Source organism: Thalassophryne amazonica, chromosome 9 (assembly GCF_902500255.1).
Source record: "Thalassophryne amazonica chromosome 9, fThaAma1.1, whole genome shotgun sequence".
Taxonomy (NCBI): domain Eukaryota; kingdom Metazoa; phylum Chordata; class Actinopteri; order Batrachoidiformes; family Batrachoididae; genus Thalassophryne; species Thalassophryne amazonica.
In genome coordinates, this window is record NC_047111.1 from 57,113,146 (window position 1) to 57,139,385 (window position 26,240).

Genomic DNA, 26,240 nt, shown 5'->3' on the forward strand with positions numbered 1-26,240 from the left:
TTTTTTTTTGAGAAGTTGATATAAACTTCAGTTGTCCATCTTCAGTCAAGAAAATCTTGTTAACAGCTGGATTTTAGTCACTAATTTTACTGGTTTTGGTTCCTTAGCTGGAGAGATTTGGGCGAGCTGAACCTCCTTGCCACCAGGTTCAGGGTTTGGTTTAAAAAAAGAAATCCTTATAAGTATGAGACAGTACCCCAAGCAGATGGCGCATCACGTGCACAGACGAGGTGGCGATTACCCTCACTGAGCTCTATATATTACTGGATCGCTCATTGGCCAGTATTTTTGAAGCAAACCAGCCGCCATGTCCCACTCCTGAATGCTCTTTTCTATTGATCTTTCATGAGGTGCACGCAACTTTATTCTTTGTAGTGCAGTGGATAACTGAAAAAATACGTCAAATGGTGATGCAAGCACCAAATTTGGCACACGTACCCCTTAGGCATTACTCTTTTAAAAATGCCGAGTGGCCACATGAACTTTCAATAGGTATCCAAGTAGGGGTCAATTGAATTCTTCAGTTGACCCCGACTTGGCCACCTATTGAAAGTTCATGTGGCCACTCAGCATTTTTAAAAGAGTAATGTCTAAGGAGTGCATCACCATTTGAAGGATCCCTCAGTAAATGTTCATTTATCTGCTGTACTATTGTAATTTTGTTAAAAAATACCTTCATGTGCAGCTATAAACTGCGCAGATCGCCAGTTCAGAGTCTGTGGACGAGCATTTCACCTGTGAGTATGATTGAAATGGGAAGTAATGAACAATAATTTGAAGAGTTCTATCCCTTATTCCAGCATAGGCAAAGATAATAATAATAATAAGTGGTTTATAGATTATAGCTTATATATTATAGATTAGGAGAGATCAATCTTACATTATCTAAAGAACAAAAATAAGTAAAGGACAGAATCAGCTGAGTTATTACTTGAAATTGATGTTCTAATAAGCTGTCTATGTGCAGTCTGCATAAGCCTTCCTCCTTCCCACTCACATTTCATATACAAACCTATTTTAATCAGTACATTGAATATTTGGGCACAAATTAAGCACCACCTCAGCTGGCTCACTCTCCCTCAGACAGCTCCTATTTATAACAACCATTTATTTTTGCCGGCTACAACTGACCTTCAATTCAAGTCCTATGAGAAAATTGGCCTTCACAGTTTGAAGTATGTGGGTGAGTTATTTGCTAATTTTGGATAATTGCATGTAGTTCACATTTCCTCTGATATTTTCAGATATGGGACTTTGGGAGGACTCACGCTTAGATTAAAGCTGAGCCTTTATCTAAAGGACACATGTCTTTCTTTTATAACTCTTTTTATTCATCATCTGATCCAATCATTAATAAAAAATAAGGGTCAAATGGAAGAATGAACTGCAGATTACCCTGTCTGATGACTTCTGGAAAAAAAAAAAGCCTTACAAGCCTTGTTTGCTCCTTCAGCTGTTCCGACTCAGCTTAATACAATTCAAAATACTACAAAGAATTCACTATAGTAAGGCCAGACTTGCTAAACTGTATCACAGCAAATTAGATGAGGGACGTTCTCGTTGTTCTGAGACCCCCTGTGACTTGACCCACATATTTTTGGTTGTGCCAGAAATTGTCCAACTACTGACATGCCTTTTTTATACAGTCTCAAACATTTTGGATTAGAAAATCTGTCCTCCCCCCCACATAGCTATTTTTTGGCTGCTCCCCCCTCCCCAGATGATATTAAAGTGTTGGTGACTCAGTGGGGTGTACTTGTCGTTACATCTTTGCTTGCTTGCTGGAGAATTTTTCCTTTTGTGGAAGTCATCCATGGCACCTTCAACTAAGGCTTGGTTGCATGATATTTGGTTTCTTTTGAGACTGGAAAATTTAAGTACACACTCAGAAGCAACTCCTACAGATTGTATCACTACTCGGACCCTCTGATTAATTATGTGAAGCATCACTCACCTGGGGAAATCTTCCCATAATATAACGGAGTGATTGGAATCATCTTGCTATGGGGATCTTGTCTGTGCTTTGCTGCCTGTCTGCCAGCCACTCACATGGTCACAGAAACCACGGTTTTGTTTTGTTTTTTTAAGTTGTTGATTGGTCCTTAGTGTGTGGGATTTTTTTCTTAGTTAACTTTGTGGATTTTTTTTTGTTGTTTGCTTGTTTGTTTGTTTTTTGGAGTTGTTTTTTGTTCATTTATTTGTTGTGTTGTTATTTTGTTTGAGTTATATTAGTTATATAATTATTGATTTTAGACAGACAATCTGCTCAACATTCCATGCTGGTGAGACCTTCTGACAGGTTTTGAATAATCTGGTTAGTTCAGAAAAACAGGATTATCCTGAACTACTGAGACAGTAAAATGTGGCAGAAAAAAAAAACAATCAGGTCCAAACTGCAAAAGGCCGGATGATGATGATGATGTGGCCCTAAGTTGCATGTGGACTCCTCAGTCTGATTTGATGGACGTAGATGAACACCAGACAGCATTTCTTCAGTTTATTGTTTTTATTGAAATGTAAAAATACGATAAGAAGTATTTACAAACATGAGAAGGTATAAGCTTTCCTGCAATGAGTGATCAGCTGTGCACTATCCAATTTGGAGGGTTAGTGACCATTTCTGCATCACAAGAGGAATTTTAATGAACATCTGGATGGTCAGCTTGAATGTGCTTGTGTGTGTGAGTGCAGCTGTGTTTGTTTATTTTAGAGTTCATGCTTGGGCTTTGCCGTCCCTTCTGTCAGCGGGTGTTGTAGGGAGTATCCAGCGATAGCATTCTGAGAAGCTCAGGCTCTTGTCAACGGCACAGCTGGTGCAGTAGACAATCCCCAGAGCCAGCATCACTACGAGGAACACACACAGAGGAACCAGCAGTGCCACCAGCAGCCAGCTCTTGTCGTGCTTCTGTTTACCTGCAGCAGATCCGGCCACAGTCTCCGCTGCACCGCTGACTTCATCTGTGCTATTCATCTCAGTCCCCTTCCCCAGTCTCTTCTTGGTATCAGTGGTGTGCCCTGACCCATTTGTAGTCTCGACTACCGCTCCATCACTATCTTCTCTCACATCTGCTTTAGCTTCAGCCTCATTACCAATTTCGTTGCTTGAGCTGACTTTTTGTGTTGGAGAAGGAGCTGTCTGATACTGTCTTGGTGGCACAAAATCCCATTGGTTGAGGTGATTATCTGATCCGTGAGGTGGTGGCATGTCAGGGGACAGTGCCCCAGGAGTTGCAGTCAGTTCATCACCATCGAAGATAATCTCATCTTCAAAGTTCATGTCAGGGGTGAATGAGGTGGACCAGGGAATATCATGGTTGGGATTTGGGTATAAATCAAGTACCTGGGCAGAGTCACTTGGATCAGGCATTAAAGTGGAATATTCTTCATCATCGGGTAAAGGCAGACAGGACACTCCATCTGACTGCAGGTCATAGCCATTGTCACAGAAACACTGATACGCTCCCATCAGGTTGAAACACACCTGTTGACAAGGTGACCCTCCTTCACACTCATCAATATCTAAGCATTCACCTCCCTTGCCCCGTTTATAACCGGGGTTACACAGGCATCTAAATGATCCAATTGTGTTTTCACAAGCACCTTCACAGCTGCCTTCATCAAGGCACTCATCCACGTCCACACACTCGCCCTCATCGTCAGGCTGGTACCCTGGGTGACAGGTGCAGTGAAAAGTACCTGGAGTGTTAACACAGAGTTCGGGACATGGTTGTTGTTGACATTCATCTACATCAGAACATCTGCGCCCATCTGGACCCATTTGGTAGCCTGGGGGGCATAAGCAACGGATGCCTCGAAGTGTCTTAATGCAGTTATACTCGCACCCCATCTCCACACAGGCAGGGTTTATGTGGGGCTGGTCAGTGGGGCTTGCAGCATCGGAGGATAGACGAGGTGTGTCCGTTTGGTCCAAGGGGTCGGGCTTGCAGCTGTAACCATCATCTGCTAGTGTGAACCCCTCAGAACAGTAACAGTAGTAGTCTGTATCTGTGTTCTGGCAATGGTGCTCACAGCCATGGTCTCCGCTACACCAGTCCTGGTTGTGTAGGGCTGGGTCAGATGAACATAGTGGCCCATCCCTGGACCAGCCCACTGTCTCATCATCTCGTTCCATGCATACTATGGTCTGCTCAGCAGGAGCATCTGTTGTGACGCTGCTTGGAGGGCATGGCAGAGTGGCGACTGACCCACGGGGTATATGAGTGAGCAGGGTGCTGACTAGGTGAAATGGAGTGGTATAGACAGCTGGCCCTTGACCCTCATCCTCCAGCGGTGCACACATTCCTTTGTAGTTGTACTGACAAACATATCCATCTAATGCCAAGCCACAGGAGCCATCTACCCACCCGAAGTTGTCTTCACTCTCACGTCCACTCTCAGTAGTGTAAACTGTCATCGCTACACAGCGAGGGGCTGCACAAGTGCCTGGGGACTCTTCACGGATCCAGTTGGTGTATTGACCATCCTGGTCTCCTATTATTGAGAAAAAAAGAAAAAAATGAGAAGGATGATAGTCAGTAACAAGTAGAGTGTATTTCCATCACACAGCACATTTAGTATTGCAATCTTCTGTTAGAACTGCGTTCTTTACATTTGTATTGATGTCAGTGAGTGTCAATGTACCATCATCTGAATAATACTGTGAAAATGATGATTGTATAGAAATTGACAAGTTTTTCCAGGTCCTCACCCACATGAGCCATTTCAGGTTTGGACCTGGATCCAAAACCTCCATGTGGTCAATGTGTCAACCTTGTGGAGACACTGACATTATGGCAGTGGCATTCATGTCTTTGAGTCCTTGGTTGTTGAGACCAGGAGACATCTGGAAAAAAGTTATGGAGTAATGAAGTAACTGGACAGAGGTGTTTGGCAAAATTCTCAGATCCTGGTGCTTCCTATCTCCGTGCATGGTTGTGAGAGTTGAATGTTAACCAAGTGATCTAAGGCAGTGACTAGATGTCTTTAGTACTGGGGAGGACCCTTTGTTACCACTGGAATAACTGTGTCAAATAAATCGTTGTTTAGGGAGACTCAGATGAGGAGTAGCTCTTGCGCAGTGAGGAAACATCTGCTCTGATGTTTTGGTGATGTGGCTATATTTCCCTGTGCATGCTCTAGAGCACAGGTGTCTCAGTTCTGAGGACCTCAGCAGCTGAACAAGGCAAAGTGGATGCCCATGTTTCACCCATTTGTCGCAGGCAGATGGCAACTTTCTAGGGTTGGGGATGTCTTGGTGTCTGGCTGGGTGGCTGCCATCCAGGACATAAAGCTACCACAAGATAAACTGAATTCAAACTGACTGAATATGAAGCGACTTGAAATTAACTGAATTAAATAAATGCAGCACAAACTAGCCAACTAAGCTAAGTGAACACAAACCCCATTTCTAAACATACTAGTTCACGATGTGACCATTTTTCTTTTCAGCCAGCATGGAAAATCATCTTACGTTTGGTTGTTATTTTTATTATCAGAATCAGATTTAATTGGCCAAGTATGGACGCACATACAAGGAATTTGTCTCTGGACCCAACAGAATACAAACCAGACACGAGTAAACATAAGAATTATTAATCCAGATGCTGTTTATTCACATTTTTTTATTTAAAAATATAAATTTGGCTGCACAAATCAGTTCCTGTGGGGCACCTGCATGATTTTTCCCTACCATGTTCCAACCCAAAAATAAATCTGAGAATTAAATAATCAAGTGGGAATATGGGGACAGAGGGAAAAAATATCTTTCAATTTAACTTTTTTGTCCATTACAGAGGACATACAGAATGGTTTGGACCAAGATGCCAGCAGGTGGCGCCTTATGTAAGTCGACCGAGACCTAATTTGATGTGACGAGGTGGCCGAGTGGTTAAGGCGATGGACTGCTAATCCATTGTGCTCTGCACGCGTGGGTTCGAATCCCATCCTCGTCGAGAGTTCGTTTTTCAAAATCACCACACATACATAAAGACGAAAATATGTGTGACGCTATTCTATGTTGGGTCGGGTGCCTTAAAATATTTTTTTTTGGGGGGGGGGGGGGGGGGGGGGGGGATTTAGTTGTGTTTTTCTTGACGGCTGCTGGAAGGATATTCTGTAGTCACGCTAATTTGTCAGATAAAGTCACTCACACTCTCACGAGCGCCACTAGCTTAGTTTATGACAAGCTAAAAGTGGACGCTCTCGTTATGGCCGAACAACTTTCCACAGTTTCTGGGTATTTTGTGTTAGTACGCGCCCGCGGCCGATGTGCGTGATGAATTCCTGCGCAAAAAGTAGTTCCCAGACATTTGTGATACATTCCTGAGATAACGAGTATATCTTATCTAACTCTATTCTAAAATTTACCAGTAATAAAAGTATAAAGAGAGCTGACGTTTTAAGAGTGGCCATAATAAATATTTAAGAAACTTAAAAGTTTATGAGTATTGTAAACATTGACACGATGGGTTTAATGCAGAAGAGTTCAGAAAGATACGATTGGAATGTTCTGATTACCATTTACAGTTGGCGATTCTTGTTCTGACTTTAACACGCTGTTAACACCAAGGTCTTTCATCGCCAACAGTAAATGGTAATCAAAACATTCCAATCGTATCTTTCTGAACTCTTCCGCATCAAACTTCATCGTGTCAATGTTTACAATGTGCTTGAGCAATAACAAGTGAAGTTGCTCATACACTTTTAAGTTTCTCAAATATTTATTACGGCCACTCTTAAAACTTATCTTTATAATTTTATTACTGGTAAATTTTAGAATTGATTTAGATGAGAAGAACTCATTATTTCACAGGAATATATCACAATTATCTGGGAACTACTTTTTGCGCAGGAATTCATCAAGCACGTCGTCCGCGGGCGCGTACTAACACAGCATACCCAGAAACTGGACAGTTCGGCGTCCAAGAGCGTCCACTTTTAGCTTGCCATAAGCTAAGCTAGTGGCGCTCGTGATACAGCTCCATGGCTAGCTATAACGCCTGCTAATCAGTGCTGCTAACTCGCTAGCATACATACGTACATGATCTGTTGTGGTCGAAAGCTCGTGTGTGTGTGTGTGTGTGTGTGTGTGTGTGTGTGTGTGTGTGTGTGTGTGTGTGTGTGTGTGTGTGTGTGTGTGTGTGTGTGTGTGTGTGTGTGTGTGTGTGTGTGTGTGTGTGTGTGTGTGTGTGTGTGTGTGTGTGTGTGTGTGTGTGTGTGTGTGTGTGTGTGTGTGTGTGTCCAGCTGATCATCTCTGGTCTTGTTATTAATAGTGCAGCAGATAACTGAAACAATCCTTCAAATGGTGATGCAAACAACTAATTTGGCACAAATATTTAGACATTACTCTTTTGAAAAAAATAACTATACCTTTTTGGAATCTTTATGTTCAACCTGTGCTGGCTAACCATGCTAAAACTGCATTTCCCATAATGCATTTGTGGCCCACTGGTGAATGACGATGTAGCACTGGTACCACAATCTCTTGTACAAAGAGAGTGGTAGCATGTTTTTGAAAACATGGCTGTGATTGGTCATCTGATACGTCGGCCACTATTGGCTATCACGCCATGCTCTGTGATTGGCTGTGGCGTAACCGCCGAAAATGTGAAAAACAAACCGAAAGACTTGAAGTGAGACAAACTAGTTGCAAAATGTCACAAATGTCGGCGGTGGGAGTTTATCTCACCCCTGTCAAACCAAAATGGAAACCAGGTATTTGCTTTGTGTGTCTGGAATTCGCACAGCAACCGAAAACATTAGGAGGTTTGAGGAGTGGAACCAACTTACCATCCTCCGTGTATTGCCGCCATTTTGATTTTGAAACGTTGTAAACAAAGGCTGCAGCCAATCAGAGAGTGGCGTGTCTCAGCCAATCAGCAAAATGTCAAAATCCTGACTAAAAGTCACGTGACCAAATAACCCGATACGACTCCTTTTTACATTGGCTGGAGGAGTGGAACCAACTTAATGACGATGCAGTTTGTCCCTCATTATTTTAACGATAAATGTCAGCAAACTTGTCTGTTGCCTCAAAGGAAAATTTGCACATTCTGAGCAATTGGAATATTAACAGTCGGATGATAAACCTGACGACAGGTGGCGCTCTGCCTTTTTAAACCCGTAGATTGCAGTTACATTACTTCCACAATTGTACACGTTGATATGTGTGTGTGTTTTGTTCCAGATTCAATTAGCTTTTCAGTTAGCTTCATATTCTGTTAGTTTTACATTTAATTATTTATGTTCACAGATTTATATCCAGTTCATTATAAATTCGGCTTGTTTTGTCAAAGTTGTTTTTTAATGAACAGTGTATTTGTTTTATATTCAGACTTTTGTTCCGCTATTTTCCATTAATGTTATATATAGTTAGCTTTAACTTTGTTTGTTTGTTCTCTCACAACAAGATAAGAATTTGGTTCCATTAAATCCTGCTTCCTTTCTGTGTGGTGTTTGCATGAGCTCACTTTTTTAACATAATGTCAGTAATTTGAATGAAGAAAAATGGGGGAGGGGGTGTCCACTGTGACTCTAAAGAAGCTAGTACAACAATCATGGGGCTGTCCATGGGGTCCAAAGAATAAAGATTATTGCTGGGGGATTTGTACAATTTATTACTGTAATTACATTGCCTATATAAATATTCACCCCCGTAGGCTTTTCCACAATTTAATTACTTTATGCCATTTTAAGAGAAAAAAAATATACCAGGCCTCTCTGTATTAAAATTTCCAAAATTAACTGCAAACAAATCTCTACAACTTGATGTGTACTGTAGTAAATAAAAATATCAAAGCCAAAATGATGGGTTGCATAAGTAACGTCACCCTTAATTAAATCATCACTTTTACAGCATTTTTCTTTTATCAAGTGGGGGGATGGCTACCCGAACATTTCCAAGTCACTGAATGTCTTGACCTTTATATGGGTCATTAATTCGAACAGTATGGTCCCGTTTGGTGAATTTGTCTGGAGTAGGCAGTTCTCAAAAACTGAGTGACTGGTAATTTCATGCCCATGCTCTTTATGCTTTTTGGTCTATGATTCTAGGTTTGCATATTTAAAGAGGGTTGTGAGGCCTTGGAAGACAAATGCATTCTTTGACTTCCATTCTAGTTTAAAGCATATATTACGAAGGAACTGCAAGATTTGTCACTTCTGTCATATTTTTGCTATTTTTCAGATTCAGAGGTTGCCGCTTGTATAAAAGTGGTGGTAGATGAGTGCATATCTTTATTTATACTGCGTTTTATGCTCAATCTAAATCTGATTAACTCTTGATAGTATGTAAATAGCATGCTTGAAAATACTAAATTAAATATTTATAGTAAATTAGATTAATCATTTGTTTACTTAAGTTGCCACATCGTGCCTCTATGGGGCAGCTCAGTGTGTCTTGGATAGACGTCAATTAAATATTTTTCACAAGTTAAGATTCAAAAATGGCTATTCATTTAATTGTAAACAAAATAAGTCCATTTAAAAGCATTTGCACACTTTGGCACCCCTTCACTATTACCGATCAAGCTACACAAAATAATTTTGTTCAAATAATGCATAGTTCTAATTGAACTATTGTGACAAACAGGGCTACGCACATACATCTCTCTGAAGACCTATAAACCGAAACAGCAGTGGTAAGCATTGCCAGCTCTAACCAGTTTGGCACCCTAGGCAAAATTTTTAATGCTACCCACCCCCAACACACACACACAGGTGGAGGCAGCAGTATTTAGATACAGTACCTCAAACGAGCATCTGAAAAATGTTGCATGACACCATTAATTCAGTTTGAATTTATTTAGTTTATATAGCTCCAAATCACAACAAAGCTGCCTCAAGGCACTTCACACAAGTAACATCTAACCTTACCAACCCCTAGAGCAAGCAAAGGGGTGACCCACTGCTTAGGCCATTCTACCAATAGGTGCCTATTCTCCAATATATAGACACTGCAGCGTGGAGACACCGGTGCCCTGGTGGATTTGAGGTGTGTAATCATTGTGTCTTTACACACAATGAAGTGTGTAAAGAGTAAAAGTATAAACAGACAACACTAACTGTAACACAAACAAACAAGCTTACACCTATGTTATAGCATTTTTTTTTTTTTTTTTAGCTATTACAAGCCACACTCTCATGAGCGCCACTAACTTAGCTTATGGCAAACTAAAAGTGGACGCTCTCGTTATGGACAAACAACTGTCCAGTTTCTGGGTATTTTGTGTTAGTACGCACCTGCGGTCGACGTGCTTGATGAATTCCTGTGCAAAAAGTAGTTCCCAGATAATTGTGATATATTCCTGTGAGATAATAAGTATATAACTATATAACTAAAGTTTTAAGAGTGGCCGTAATAAATATGTGCAACTTCACCTGTTATTGCTCAAGCACATTGTAAACATTGACACGATGGAATTTGATGCGGAAGAGTTCAGAAAGATACAATTGGAATGTTTTGATTACCATTTACAGTTGGCGATGAAAAGACTTGGGTGTTAACTTCGTGTTAAAATCCGAAGAAGAAGCTGCACTGAAAGAGATCTATCTGGGATAAAGAGACACATTCTGTGTTGTCGCTCCAACGAGAGCGGCACACTGAGGAGGGTGGCGAAAGTAGTTCGGCGAGCTCAATCTGTGGGCGCTGTGAGCTATCCCACAATGCCAAAATAACAGCGATGTTGGTCCAATGAGAGCGGCACTCTGAGCAGGGTGATTACAAGCAGGGAAAAAGTTAGCTTTGCTTAACCACATGACATTTCAATAAAAATGTAAACAGTTGCTGACATTGACGATCAATGCAAGTCGAAATAATGGGGAGAAACTCTGGTAGGTCAGTTTAGGACAACCTCACCCCAAAACGCCTTTTATGAATTAGCAAATCATGGATGAAGGCACATCAACACTGTCAACTACCTGATAGAAAGCAACGGAAAAAGATAATTCATCATATTATTTTTACTGTTCCTCTGTCTTGGTCCCATTTTGTCCTCTTTTCTTTTTTCCTCTATTGGACACCAGGAGAGGAAAAAAAAAAAAACGCATCATGAAAATGTGACTCATTTTGTGACGGGAGCACAAAAAAAAAAAACTGAGACTGGGCTGCTATTACAACCCCAATTCCAATGAAGTAGGGACGTTAAATGTAAATAAAAAGAGAAAACAGTGATTTGCAAATCCTCTTCAACCTATATTCAATTGAATACACCACAAAGACAAGATATTTAATGTTCAAACTTTATTGTTTTTGTGAAAATATTTGCTCATTTTGAAATGGATGCCTGCAACGTTTCAAAAAAAGCTGGGACAGTGGTATGTTTACCACTATGTTACATCATCTTTCCTTCTAACAACACTCAATAAGCGTTTGGGAACTGAGGACACTAATTGTTGAAGCTTTGTAGATGGAATTCTTTCCCATTCTTGCTTGATGTACAGCTTCAGTTGTTCAACAGTCCGGGGTCTCCTTTGTCGTATTTTGTGCTTCATAATGCGCCACACATTTTCAATGGGCGACAGGTCTGGACTGCAGGCAGGCCAGTCTAGTACCCGCACTCTTACTACAAAGCCACGCTGTTGTAACACGTGCAGAATGTGGTTTGGCATTGTCTTGCTGAAATCAGCAGGGACGTCCCTGAAAAAGATGTTGCTTGGATGGCAGCATGTGTTGCTCCAAAACCTGGATGTACCTTTCAGCAATGATGGTGCCATCACAGATGTGTGAGCTGCCCATGCCATGGGCACTAACACACCCCTATACCATCACAGATGTGTAAGTTGCCAATGCCATGGGCAATAACACACCCCCATACCATCACAGATGCTGGCTTTTGAACTTGGCGCTGGTAACAATCTGGATGGTCTTTTTCCTCTTTTGTCTGGTGGACACGACATCCATGATTTCCAAAAACAATTTGAAATGTGGACTCACAGCACACTTTTCCAATTTGTGTCTGCCCATTTCAAATGAGCTCAGGCCCAGAGAAGGCGGCAGCATTTCTGGATGTTGTTGTTGGCTTTCGCTTTGCATGGTAGAGTTTTAACTTGCACTTGTAGATGTAGCAGCAAACTGTGTTAACTGACTATGGTTTTCTGAAGTGTTCCTGAGCCTATGTGGTAAGATCCTTTACACAATGATGTAGGTTTTTAATGCAGTGCTGCCTGAGGGATTGAAGGTCATGGGCTCAGAGAGTGCAACACCCACAGACTTGGGCAGCACGGTACCTCAGTGGTTTACATTCATCCCTCACAGCAAGAAGGTCTGAGGTTTGATTCCACCAATGCCCATTTCCTTCCTGTGAGGACTTTGCATATTTTCCCCATGTCTGGGCACTCTGATTTCTTCCCACCATCAAAAACTGTGTACTATGTCATGATCCTCTGTCTGCCCTTGACCATCGACATGTCTCTCCATCTGGAGGTGGTCTTAGCACTATGGACTGTGGTTGGGTTGAGCCCAAGTAGTGTAACTTTTACATGCACACTCAGAATTATGGGAATTTGAGGATGTTTACATCAAACCCCAACTATGTTTATTCGTAGATCGTTGGTTTTCAGCCTTGCCGCTTATGTGTAGAAAGTTCTCCAGATTCTCTGAATCTTCTGATGATATTATGGACTGTAGATGATGGAATCCCTAAATTCCTTGCAATTGAACATTGAGAAACATTGTTCTTAAACTGTTGGACTATTTTTGTTCACAAAGTGGTGATCCTCACCCCATCTTTGCTTGTGAATGGCTGAGCCTTTTGGGGATGCTCCTTTTACGAGGTCTGTTAGAAAAGTAACGGACCTTTTTATTTTTTGCAAAAACTATATGGATTTGAATCATGTGTGATTGCATCAGCCAAGCTTAAACCTTCGTGCGCATGCGTGAGTTTTTTCACGCCTGTCGGTTGCGTCATTCGCCTGTGAGCACGCCTTGTGGGAGGAGTGGTCCAGCCCCCTCGTCGGATTTTCATTGTCAGGAAATTGGCTGATCGACTACCGCTTTGCTTCATCAAAATTTTTTCAGAAAGTGTGAGAGACAGCCAAGTGGAAACCATTTGGAAAATTCAGATGGCTTTCGGTGAAGATCTTATGGGGATCACACAGATTAAGGACAATTACAACTGGATTAAAGATGGCCCACAGTGATGGATGGCGCGCCGCGCACCGAGCGGTGATCGACAGGCTCAAACGACCAGATCATTCCCAAAGTGAACGCTTTGTTGATCCGGAACGTCGTCTGACTACCAGAGAAATGGCAAGACAGCTGGACATAGCACTTTTTTGGCACATTCCACTGTTACAGGAGTTTTTATAATGGAAAGAGGAGCGGAGAAATTCGCCACGGAGCCGCTCATGGCGCGGGACAAAAGCACCTCCGTGTTGGTCTCACAGGACAAGCCCTAACATGCTCAGCTCTTGCACCATTCGGAAAATTCAGACAGGTTTTGGTGGCTTTTCAGTCGTGTGACTATCCGAGAAATTGTAGACGAGCTGGACATGCCACAACATGTCCTGTGAGGCTTCATCACGGCGTTGCTTTTTGTTCTGTGCCCTGCGCCTCCGTCCCGATGCGTGAATTCCTCCGCACGTCTTTTCATTCCGAAAAAGTGCTGATGTCAAACTCTTCTGCCATTTCTGTGGTTGTCAGACGATGTCCTGGATCAACAAAGCATTTACTTTGGAAATGAACGGCACATTCCACCGTTACAGGAGTTTTTCGGCATGAAAAGACGTGCCGAGGATTTCGCGCATTGGGACGGAGGCGCAGGGCACAGAACAAAAAGCAACGCCGTGATGAAGCCTCACAGGACATGTTGTGGCATGTCCAGCTCATCCACAATTTCTCGGATAGTCACACGACTGAAAAGCCACCAAAACCTGTCTGAATTTTCCGAATGGTGCAAGAGCTGGGCATGTTAGGGCTTGTCCTGTGAGACCAACACGGAGGTGCTTTCGTTCCGCACCATGAGCGGCTCCGTGGCGAATTTCTCCGCTCCTCTTTCCATTACAAAAACTCATGTAACAGTGGAATGTGCCGAAAAAGTGCTATGTCCAGCTGTCTTGCCATTTCTCTGGTAGTCAGACGACGTTCCAGATCAACAAAGCGTTCACTTTGGAAATGATCTGGTCGTTTGAGCCTGTCGATCGCCGCTCAGTGCGCGGCGCGCCATCCGCCGCTGTGGGCCGTCTTTAATCCAGTTGTAATTGTCCTTAATCTGTGTGATCCCCATTAGATCTTCACCGAAAGCCATCTGAATTTTCCAAATGGTTTCCACTTGGCTGTCTCTCACACTTTCTGAAAAAATTTTGATGAAGCAAAGCGGCAGTCGATCAGCTAATTTCCTGACAATGAAAATCCAACGAGGGGGCTGGACCACTCCTCCCACAAGGCGTGCTCACAGGTGAATGATGCAACCTACAGGCGTGAAAAACTCACGCATGCGCATGAAGGTTCAAGCTTGGCTGATGCAATCACACATGATTCAAATCCATATAGTTTTTGCAAAAAATAAAAAGGTCTGTTACTTTTCTAACTGACCTCGTATAGCCAATCATGACACTCACCTGTTTCCAATTAACCTGTTCACCTGTGGAATGTTCCAAACAGATGTTCTCTGAGCATTCATCAACTTTCTCAGTCTTTTGTTGCCACTGTCCAAACTTTTTTTAAACATGTTGCAGGCATCCATTTCAAAATGAGCAAATATTTGCACAAAAACAATAAAGTTTATCAGTTTGAACATTAAATATCTTGTTTGTGGTGTATTCAATTGAATATAGGTTGAAGAGGATTTGCAAATCATTGTATTTTGTTACTATTTACATTTCACACAATGTCCCAACTTCATTGGAATTGGGGTTGTACTTTCTACAATTACACCACCATCTTGGAGGCATGTGTTGGCATATTGGAAGGGAACAGGGTTATTAAAGAGAATATATTACAGTGTAATTTCATCCACTTTTTTCTCCCCTCCCCTCCCTTATCTCCACATTTACATATTAATATAGCGTACGTCAGATTCCATTAATGTTCCACACCCAAACAGTTGGTGGCAGTAATGCACCGTGTTGGTTTGCAAACCGCCACTAAAGTCAAAAGAAGAAGAAACTCCTCTTCTGTAGTCTTCCACTGAAACAGCGCCACTCGCTTTTGTGTTTGGAGTATTTTATTACAAACATCTGGAATAATACAGCTTGTTGTGCGGTAAAACATCCTAACAGATCATCTAAGATGGTCCTGTTGTAATATTGATGCTGAGTGGTGTTTGCACTTTTTGCAGATTTCAGTAGGTCCACTTAATGCACAACACGAGGCAAAATACACAGCGGATAGCTTTTACTGTCCAAACCATTATGAGAACCACCTTGCACTACCCAAAAATATGAATTAATAAATCACAGCCGTCCCGGGTGTCGGAGTTGCGACCTAAGACCAGACAGTTTGGCCCGTTTTTACATTGTTGTTCTGACGTAATGACCCAGAACGGCTCATCAGACATTCTAGAGGGGGGCGACAAGGAAACTGTTATTGTTATTATTATTATTTAATAGCCTTTGCTATGCAGCTCAATCAATATGGGCTTATATTTATTTTATATTAAAAGATGAACAGTATTAACTAGTTTAGTATAAGAATAGTGAAAGTTGACTTTATTTTTTTCCCCTCTTTTGTGGTGCACCCCCCCTCCTGGATAGGATGCCGACCTTAGGAATTGCCTATACTGCCTATAGGCTGGACCGGGCCTGATGGTCAGGGTGGGCACCCTTTTTTTTTTCTAAAAGGGTAACATTTTACAAAATCAGGTGTTATCTGCCTTTTACATTTAAACATGAATGGGGATTTGTTACATTTGTTAGACATTTTTAAAGCCCCACAAATGTTTGAATCAGCACATAGAATCACCTCACTATAAGTTAAATTTACTGTAGATCTGGGACAGATCATTTCAGAATTCCGTGACGTATGTCACAGAAATCCATATCTGGATTCCTGCTTGTTCTGTGTGACACACCCACGGAGTTGATCTCTGTGTGAAACACCCACTTGGTCACCAGCAGCTTCTTTCCATTTAAAGGAACAGGCACATTAGGCAAATAATTCTTTACAAGGTCAGAAAATTATTATTATTAATAATAACTCATTAATTCCTCAATCAATGAATCAAGTTATTAAACGTTTAAATTTTTGTATTTATTAAATTTTATTTGTTCATGTGTGTGTTTATGGGGTATTTTTGCCCACAGGAAATATTTGATTTGAAGACATCGGCTTCCCCATATTCATTTCTGGAAAAGGTATATAATATTTCTCTTTTGAAAATATTCTGTGAAGGTTTTTGCACACCCCTGAGAGGTTAATAGAGGTCAATATTAGCAAGCGTGAAAGATAAAAAATCAAAGGTAAAACTTTGCCTGTGACCCAGACGAATCCCCGGAGTGGTCGAGTGGATGAGCACTGGCGTGGTGGTCTGTGCAGCCCAATCCAGAGGCGTAGCCTCTGTCTTGCCCCCTGTGCCTCGAGATCCGACAGAAGTTTATGGACCACACCCGCTGCCTCCTGGTTATGCATTGTTGCCAGGGTCCCACCTCGCTCCCGGCAGCTCCGCCCAGCTTCCCGAAAGATTCTCCTTTGGAGGAAGATGGCATAGCATCCCTCCTGGTGGCAGACTGCATCACTCTCTGCCAGCTGAGAAGCGCCAGCTGCGTGGTCCCTGTCTGTCTCCTTCAGCCTCTGACCTCGGCTTCCAGGAACCAGACAGACCGCCAGTAGCCCCAGACAACACAGGAGACTCATTCTGCTCCAGCTGCTGTTGCTGCTCTTTTTGACCTTTTGCATCCTCCAGCAAGACACAAAGCTAAAATTGGGCGAGTATTCAAATGGACATCCCACAGAAACAACCTAACAAAAGCCTAACTATTAACCTATGTGACCGATGCAGCTGCCGATCCACACTACCTGAGCTAAACTCACTTACTACTGTCAAGGTGCAACTTGCTAACACAAGCCTTTTATGCTTTTTAAATTTTGACAAAGCAAATAAATAAGCTTGCCATGTTGACTTTGCTTTTAAGGTAGATATAAGATTGCAAAACCCAGATTTAACATTACCTAGCTGTACCTACAGTGTATCAGTCAACCTGCTTTCATCAGTAAACTCAGTGCTGTTGCCACGTAAGTAGATCTCAGCACAGACGCTAAAAGTTGCTAAGCCAGTGCAGTCCAGGGGAAACCTCTATGATGTCCATTCAAAAATCAAGTCCAGTGAAGAGCCAGTAGAGTCCAATCTAAGCGTGGCAGAGTCCCGTATCATTGAATAGAGCCATCTGTCCTTCGGCTGAGCCCAGCCGAATTACAATAGCGTCCAGTACGAGTGTGATGGATTTCAGTGCCAGGAATCTTCTCCTGTATCTGATCCTGCAGGCGTTCTTGCCTCTGCAAAGTTGACTGAATCTCAGAAAGAGAGGAAGAGGGGAGGGTGGAAAGGAGGTGAGGCTACGTAGAGGAAAAAGTATTGTGTGTTTTTGGAAGAGGGGGCTGGTTAAGTGTATAGGCTGGAGGGGTTGGTGGGGGGAGCGCTGGTGTTGGGGAAGGGGGTAGCAGCAATGAAGAAACCTCAGCAATTTATGAAAACCATACACCATCATTCTGTCCCTAAAAGCCTTCAAGTTGTCATTGTGCACAGTATCCACTGGAGTGGAAACAGTTTGTCAGCCCGGAGGTTCTGTCCTCCTAAACCCAACGTCTCTCTCTTTCTCACCTTACTGTCTCCCTGTCCTCTTTTGTCTTTTTCACTTTTATTTCTTAGTCCCACTCTCAGCTTTTTTTTTTTAATGTGTCTTGCACTTTTTTTCCTCTGTCTTTTTCCCAGCTGCATGGTTTCTTTTTGCAGTCCAGTGGAAACATTTCAGTATGGAATAGGAATATACCCCTTAGACTGCTCGTGCATGTGTACGTTTGCTAATCTTACACTATAAATTTTGCAGTCACAACTGTATAAATTGTATCTGTGTGTGTAGTGAATACTTGGGTGCATATGGAGGAGAAGAAAGAGGAAATGCCAGATGTGCATCAGCCTGACCTCTCAGCAGCCAAGAGGGAGCAGGGGTACTGGGGTACCGCCACTGCCGACGCGTAAGCCGTCCGCCACGTGTGACTTCTGCAGCGCAAAGTCTTAGTTTGCTTTCCAGTAATAAAAGGTGATTTTGTTCTTTTTCCTCACTGAATGCAAAACCAAAGCACATTAAATGGAGTGGAAAAACCCGAGATTCATGATTGAACAAAATATTGCATATTTTCCATTTTGTCCCTGAACTCATCAGAGCAGATCGGCTCAACCGATCCTCTCTGATGAGTTCAGGGACAAATGGAAAATTTGCAGTATTTTAGGCACCGAGGACCAGGATTGGGACACACTGACAGCCAGGTGAAACACTGGTGTGCTGGATCATGCGAGGAGAAATGTTCTACATGTCCAAAATGCCATACGTCACATTCCCAACAATGCAAAGGGTCTGCCTCATCTGAGTTTTCCTCAGGTTTGGCTTTGAAGGAATCACATTTGCAAAATCTACCTTCTACAGTTAAACATAGTTGAGGTTTGATGTAAACATCCTCAAATTCCCATAATTCTGAGTGTGCATGTAAAAGTTACAGTACTTGGGCTCAACCCAACCACAGTCCATAGTGCTAAGACCACTTCCAGATGGAGAGACATGTCGATGGCCAAGGGCAGACAGAGGATCATCACATAGTACATAGTTTTTGATGGTGGGAATAAATCAGAGTGCCCAGACATGGGGAGAATATGCAAAGTCCTCACAGGAAGGAAATGGGCATTGATGGAATCAAACCTCAGACCTTCTTGCTGTGAGGGATGAATGCAAACCACTGAGGTACCGTGCTGCCCAAGTCTGTAGGTGTTGCACTCTCTGAGCCCATGACCTTCGATCCCTTTGTTTGGCACTGCATTAAAAACCAACATCGTTGTGTAAAGGATCTTACCACATGGGCTCAGGAACACTTCAGAAAACCATTGTCAGTTAACACAGTTCGTCACTACATCTACAAGTGCAACTTAAAACTCTACCATGCAAAGCAAAAGCCATACATCAACATCCAGAAACGCCGCTGCCTTCTCTGGGCCCGAGCTGTGGTCTGATGAGTCCACATTTCAAATTGTTTTTGGAAATCATGGACGTCGTGTCCTCCAGACAAAAGAGGAAGAAGACCATCCAGATTGTTACCAGCTCAAAGTTCAAAAGTGTCATGCCCAGCCCTGGCTCAGGTGCTAGGTTTTCATTCACTGCCTTATTTCCTCTGATTCTATGGTTTTACCTTTCATTAGTTTATACTTTACCATGTTAGTCTGTTTATTGCTTTGCTTACTATTTAGTCACTGGTTTCATTCGTTATCTTATTATTTAGTTTGCAGTCATTCAGTTATTCATTGCTTTTCTTTATGTTACACTTTCATCACAGATTCTTTCTTTGATTTTCTTTTATTCTGTAGTTGGTTATTGTTTGTTCACTCCTGGTCCTCTAAGTCTAGTTCTGGTTATCACATTTCTTGTGTTATGCTTTAGTCACAGGTTTTGGTTATTATTCACCTTCAGTTTTTCTTTTCATATCATGTTCCATTTGTTATTTATTGCATTTTCTGTTTATCAGTTATCTTTTATTTAATGCATTATTCTGTAATCACTGGGTTTGTTTATTCTCTATCATCTGTTTTGTGGTTACTGGTTTTGTTTCATATCAGTTATTTTCTGCTCAGTTTGTAATCTGTATCAGTCCCTGTTCTAGTTTCGATAATAATCATAGATCTTCATGTTTCCCGCTGTTCGGATTAGTCATGTTATTTCCTAGTTTTGTTTCCCCTTTTGTTTTGCTCACGCCTTATTGCTTGTCTGGAACACGTCACATTATACACTGTTAGTTTTATGCCACTTACTTTACTTGCTTTGCACAGTTGGTTTTCCTGCCACTTAGTTATGTTGCCCCAGTTCACTTTGCTTTTGCCTCACTGCACTCTCTTGCACTTACCTTTGTCTTCCCTGGTCACGCCCCCTTCCAGCACCTTCTGCACACCTACTCCTCATTTCTCCTCTAATTACACCACCAGTTATTTAAGCCCTCACAGTCTCACTACTCACTGCCAGATTGTTGATTTCATGTCACTCTCCAGCCATAGTTTCAAGTACTCCTTTGCCTTGCTTTGTCCTCGACCTTGAGTTTGCCTTTGTCTCTGATTGCCTCCTCACTGTGTATTTTGACCTGTGCCTGTCTGCTGAACCATGCCTCAGCCTTTCGCCTGTCTGTTACCGCTGCCTCACTGCTGGATCACCTGTGTACCGACTCTGCTTGCTTTGACGATTAAACCTTGTACTTACTCCATCCCTGGTGAGAACTTGGATTTGTGTCCACCTGTTATGAGCCACACCACCACCATGCCTGACAGAAAGCCAGCATCTGTGATGGTGTGGGGGTGTGTTAGTGCCCATGGCATGGGCAACTTACACATCTGTGATGGCACCATCAATGCTGAAAGGTACATCCAGGTTTTGGAGCAACACATGCTGCCATCCGAGCTACGTCATTTTCAGGGACGTCCCTGCTTATTTCAGCAAGACAACAAAACACGAGACCCCGGAATGTTGAACAACTGAAGTCGTACATCAAGCAAGAATGGGAAAGAATTCCACCTACAAAGCTTCAACAATTAGTGTCCTCAGTTCCCAAATGCTTATTGAGTGTTGTTAGAAGGAAAGTTGATGTAACATAGTGGTAAACATACCACTGTTCCAGCTTTTTGGAAACATGTTGCAGGCATCCATTTCATAATGAGCTAATATTTGCACAAAACAATAAAGTTTCAGTTTGAACATTAAATATCTTGTCTTTGTGGTGTATTCAATTGAATATAGGTTGAAGAGGATTTGCATATCATTGAGTTCTGTTTTTATTTACATTTTACACAACTTCATTGAAATTGGGGTTGTACTGTAGTTATTATCATGACGAAGCATGCCACATACATTTCAACAGTTCCTTTGCGCTCCAGTGGGGATGGACATTATTATACGTGGGACGTGCAAGTCATACCGTGCCAGATCTATAGCGAGGTTCCCTCGTATTTGCTCAAATCATTTTGGATCCCGTTTTTCCGCCATCAGAATATGTAAATTGTGGTCAGATCCATCCTCAGATTGCACATGGACCGCTGTCGTATAGTTGTCCCATCTTGATGGCGCCTGGAGGCCTTTGAACTTTTGCGTCACACTTGGGGCTCCCGGCCGATTTTGACCAACTGTGTGGACGTCTGCAGATGGCTGTCAGAACGTTTTGCAACTGAAATCTGACACTTTTCGGATGCACGCCGATTCATCATTCTGACACCATTCTGCATGATTCCGTCTAAGTGTGATGGGGGTATATATCTTGGTATGTTTCGGTCATACTTTTGTCCATTTCTGTCTGTACACTAAGACCAAAACTGTTCAGTAACACATATTAGCTCGCTGGAAAATTGTATAATAGGACCCCTTTAAGGCCACAGGTATTGTAACTTTCAAGACTGTTTAATGTAAATGTAGGAATGACCTGAGAGATTTACACAGTCATGAGATGGAAAAGTCCAATGTTCTGGCTGTGTATAGCAGATGGGTCTGCTGGCTGTAGTGTGTTGGTTTTGGCTTACACAATATATACATATTCAGCAGTCTTTTCCACTTATGTAATAACCAATGCAACTTGAGAGGGAGAGAGCAGAGTTACAACCTCAGGATCCTGGAGAGCCCAAAGAGCCTTTTGGTCTAGCAATGATTGTTCCCCACCTCCTCCTGCTCCTCCTTCTCTTACCCTGCATCTCTTGTCCTTCTGTCTTCCTCAGCTTTTGTTTTTCTTACGTCTTCCTCTCTTAAGCTTTCTCATGCTCCTCCACTATTTTCTGTCTCCATTCGCTTGTTTGTTGCATCTCACATCCTCCTCCTCCATTCTTTCCTTATCATCTCCTTTAAATGCTCTCTCCGGTCTCATGATTTGGGATCCAGAGTCAGCAGTCTTGCCCCCAAACCCAGTCTTTTGCTCCAGGCCTTCTGCTCGGGTCTGTTTATTCTATTGTTCAGTCTGGATGACCCCTCCAGCGGCTCAGTCAACCACGCCCCCTAGAGACACATTCCAGAAATGTAATTGATAGAACAGACATGGAATTTCACTCCCAACTGCCTCTTTTCACATGAATCTACTTACAATAACTCCTCACTGTGCTTGCTATGTTCTTACCCAAAGACCTGTAATGGAAAGCAAAGCCTCCTAGCTCCTACTTCCAACGTCCTTGATTCCTTCTCACTTGCCACATATCATTATTGGCTCAGATGCATTCTCAACTGTTATTTTCCAAGTAGCTGAAACCTACTTTCCAGTAGCTCTTGATTTAATTTCAACCACATATTCAATATGTTTTTGGTGACCACCAAACATCATGTCGTCATAATACTGTTTAGGCTGATTTCCTTTACTGAAAGAACATATTTACATTAGTAGCAACTATACAGTCAGCTCATGAGTCATATTTGTGGAGCTCATAATATTTTTGATTTGGCTGATGAAGTATATTCTTCCAACTACATAACATAAAATCTGGGGAGGCAGTCATAAATGTAGTGTTCTACAGCTCCAGCATATGGCCCACGCTGTGATGCATTGCATCACTGGTTGTAACTTCTGCAGAAAAGGTTATGTTTTATTGCAATTTTACAGTGTCTTTGTCTGTCAGAAAGATATTTCAAAAAGAGATGAACTGATTTCAATAAAATTTGGTAGAGAGGTAGATCATAGGGTGAGGAAAAGTTTACAAAATTTTGTAACTGATAGGTTACAGGTAAGTGAGGAAAAGTAATGGTAACCTGAGAGTGAATATAATAAAATGTAACTAATGTACAGAAAAGTTGGACTTCTGAAAATTATGTTCATTTATGCACACAATAATTGGCTGGGGTTCTGTTTGCATAAATCACTGCATGAATGCAGCGTGGCATAGAGATGAGCACCCTGCTGAGGGGGACAGGAGCTTATATTGCTTTGATAGCGGCCTTCAGCTCATCTGTATTGTTGGATCTGGTGTCTCATCTTCCTGTTGACAATAACCCAGAAATTCATTGACTTTGACTAAATTACTCCAAAATTAAATGATCAATTCAGGCTTCCTGGTTGCTGAGATGTATAAAAAAAAAAAAAAAAGTTTGTCGAACCATATTTTCCTCGACTTTGACCTTTGAATAAACTACACCAAAATCTAATCACCTCTAGATATCTAGACCAGCTGACTCAAAATACATTTATGTAGAATAATTCCCATCTAAAATATGTCACGTCTTGTGTCAGCTTGCACTCTCTGGGCATAACACATACAGCAACATGTAACACAACTCCAAATCAGAAAAAGTTTGGACGATAGAAGAAAATGCAAAAACAAAAACACAAACAAAAAAACAGTGATCCTTCTGTTTTCTTTGACTTCTGTTTGAATGCAGACAGTCTGAAAATATTTTTGTCTTCTTCAATTCATTTATTAATATACCTCTATTTTTGCATTTAAGGCCTGCAACACATCCCCAAAAAAGTTGGGATGGAGACAATTTATTCTAAATATATGGATTAAATCATCACTTTTATAGTCAGTTTTCTTGAGTCAAGTCCCAAGTCACTGAAAATGTCTGACTTCTTTTACATCAATCATTAGAAAATACAAGCAGTATGGTAATGTGGGGTAAATTTGTGTCAAGTAAGCAGTTCTCAAAAATTGAGTGACCATGCTAGAAGACAAGTGAGGGAAGCCACCAAGACCCCCAGACAACTCCGAAGGAGTTATTGGCTTCTGTGGTTGTAGTGTTGAAACTGTTTTTGATGAAAACTAATTACATCTTTGAATGTATTGTTGCTCAATACTCAATACTGTTAAAGAAAATTGAAGAAACAGATCAAAATACATGTAAGATCAAAGGCAGTGATATTTAAATGTGTATTTATTGTCTTTCACACATCATCATGTTTATTATCATGTTCACTCTGCAACAGAGCAGTTATCCCAACACATTTGTGGAGTGGTCACTGAGTGACAGCTCGTGTGTTGATGCTTTTATTCATTTATTGCTTGGGTGTTGACAGCGCAGTTGGTCAGAGGCTCAGCCTGCTAGCTGTAGCTGCTGTAACGGTCCATCTTTTTATTTTATTTATGTATTTATTTTGGAGCATTGGTTTAACAAATATCTATAATAATATGGCTTGTTGTGTGGTTTGGTCTCTGAACAGTTCATCAAAGGCACATATTTGCATATGATGTAATTTAGGATGCTGATGGTATTAGTATTTTTAGCAGCTTCATGATGCTAGGTCACTAATTCCACTATTACTGAGGAAATAAGCCAGTCATAATTTTTAAAGGGTACACCACCGCTCAACCCCGCAAAATATGTTACAATAAAAAACCCAAACTGAGGTGATTCTGTTAGCTTAGCCAGATGTAAGATTATAAAGGATTATTAACCGAGCACGTGAGGTTAATAATTTGTTTATTAAATGGATATATATATATATATATATATGCACACACACAAACTTACAGTATCACCTGAATATGCTGCTGATAGTGTTAGCCTTGTTCGCTTTCTTCACCTCCACTAGCTTCACAGATGGTCCAGTCGTTAGCTGGTAAGCTTTCAATCTGTGTGTTGTTTCCAATGGTGTTTAGATATTTATAGAGTACGTTCATGTCTGACTTGGTTTTTCTAATCTTGTTTTTAGCTTCTTGGTTTGTAACGAAAATACGCGTTGCGGACCGATTGTCATGGTAACAGGTCCGATAGGGCAAAATAGCCGACCGGCAATCAGCCAATCAAAGTGCACATAGCGTCGCAGCCATATAACAATAATATATAATAATATAATAGTAATAGTATATAATAGTATAATAATATAACAATAATAATAATTATCACTTTACTAAGGCATTGCTGGGCCGGTATCGTAGATTTACGCCGACGCTACCTGGCTATACCCGTCCGCTGTGCATAAACAAATGACGTCATAGCGCGTGCAGCCCAAGAACTGTCCACAGAGGAAAAGATAAAAAGGCGAGAAGTGTGTGTTGGTCCCAATATGGATATTCCGGATGATTTTCTCATGAATAGTACGACAATGAACAGCAGCCAAAGCAGCCAGTTTGATGAGGACGCACTGCTGAATTTGGAGAGCAGCATGCGCCAGCCGGCACGACAAAAGTTAAAGTGAGCCAACTTTTTATGTACGCGTTACGTGTTGTGTATCTCAGGAAGTGATAATAATGCAAATAACATGCTGTTGTCGTGAAGCACTCATCTAACTCGGGCGAATATCTGTCATTTTGGGCGACTGGGCATGAACGTCGGGCCTCTGAAAATGCATACCACACGACAACAGCATGTTATTGTATTATTATTTATTCTAATTGTTATTGTCCTAACGGCAGAGCTGTGATGTGGACATGGACTTGAAACGGTTCCCAACAGTTCAGTGGCTGCTTACCAGATCATTAACTGTGGATGGCCAAACTAAAGAATGAAGCATCAGAAATGTGACATTGGCTATCGGATGTTTGTGGACTGTCATGTTGAATTTATAGAATTTGGAAGTATGGAAAGGAGATACCGACTTTGTTTACATTTGAAGCCGTGTGAAACCGGAGCAGTGCAAACAGCTGAATGATATTCTACATGGCTGCTGTGTGTGAACACAGGAGGAGTAAAATCAGCAGGATGTAGGTGTATGTATTTAATACTACTTTGTGCTTATCTGATCTTATTTAGATGTATTAGATGTTTTTTCTGTGGGTTAGAAAGGAGGCGGAAATACGTTGGATTGGCAGAATACAAGAATTTGACTTGAAAGCCAAGTTACATTTGTATACAGAAAGTGACCGGATTGACTGTGCGTAGTGGCGCAGGTCTGAGTATGGAGTGAACTGCAACTGGCCACAGGCTGAGCTTCAGGCAGATAAAAGTCCCACGTTAACATGGCATCACACAGGATTTGTTATTTCTTTGCAGTTATCGGGAAATAAGGACCTTCTGGAATGGGAATATTGATGTGTGTAATCTGGATGTGATTTGTCGTGGAATTTGATAACAAAATTAATAAATAAAATAAAAAATCTATATGAACATTAATTGACGTTTGAGTGTCTTTGGTGACCGCACTTCATGTTGGTTT

At 41.6% G+C, this 26,240-nt stretch overlaps 1 protein-coding gene and 1 non-coding gene across 2 annotated transcripts; one reads left to right on the forward strand and one right to left on the reverse strand.

Moving 5' to 3' along the window:
- Positions 1–2,491: 2,491 nt before the first annotated feature.
- Positions 2,492–17,461, reverse strand: cd248b (CD248 molecule, endosialin b). The gene is made up of 2 exons (XM_034178093.1): positions 16,409–17,461; positions 2,492–4,491 (listed from the first exon to the last, which is right to left on the reverse strand). Exons 1-2 carry the CDS (start codon positions 16,830–16,832, stop codon positions 2,714–2,716), a joined length of 2,202 nt encoding a protein of 733 aa, XP_034033984.1. The 5' UTR covers positions 16,833–17,461; the 3' UTR covers positions 2,492–2,713.
- Positions 5,870–5,951, forward strand: trnas-gcu. The gene has a single exon. It is a non-coding gene; the product is annotated as a tRNA-Ser (tRNA).
- Positions 17,462–26,240: the final 8,779 nt, after the last annotated feature.

Excerpts from the sequence above, each read along its gene's own strand:
- cd248b (XM_034178093.1), bottom strand. The coding sequence starts at position 16,832 with ATGCAAAAGGTCAAAAAGAGCAGCAACAGCAGCTGGAGCAGAATGAGT. Across the intron at positions 4,492-16,408 it reads GGGATTCGTCTGGGTCACAG|GAGACCAGGATGGTCAATAC; the intron begins GCAAAGTTTTAC and ends TCTCAATAATAG.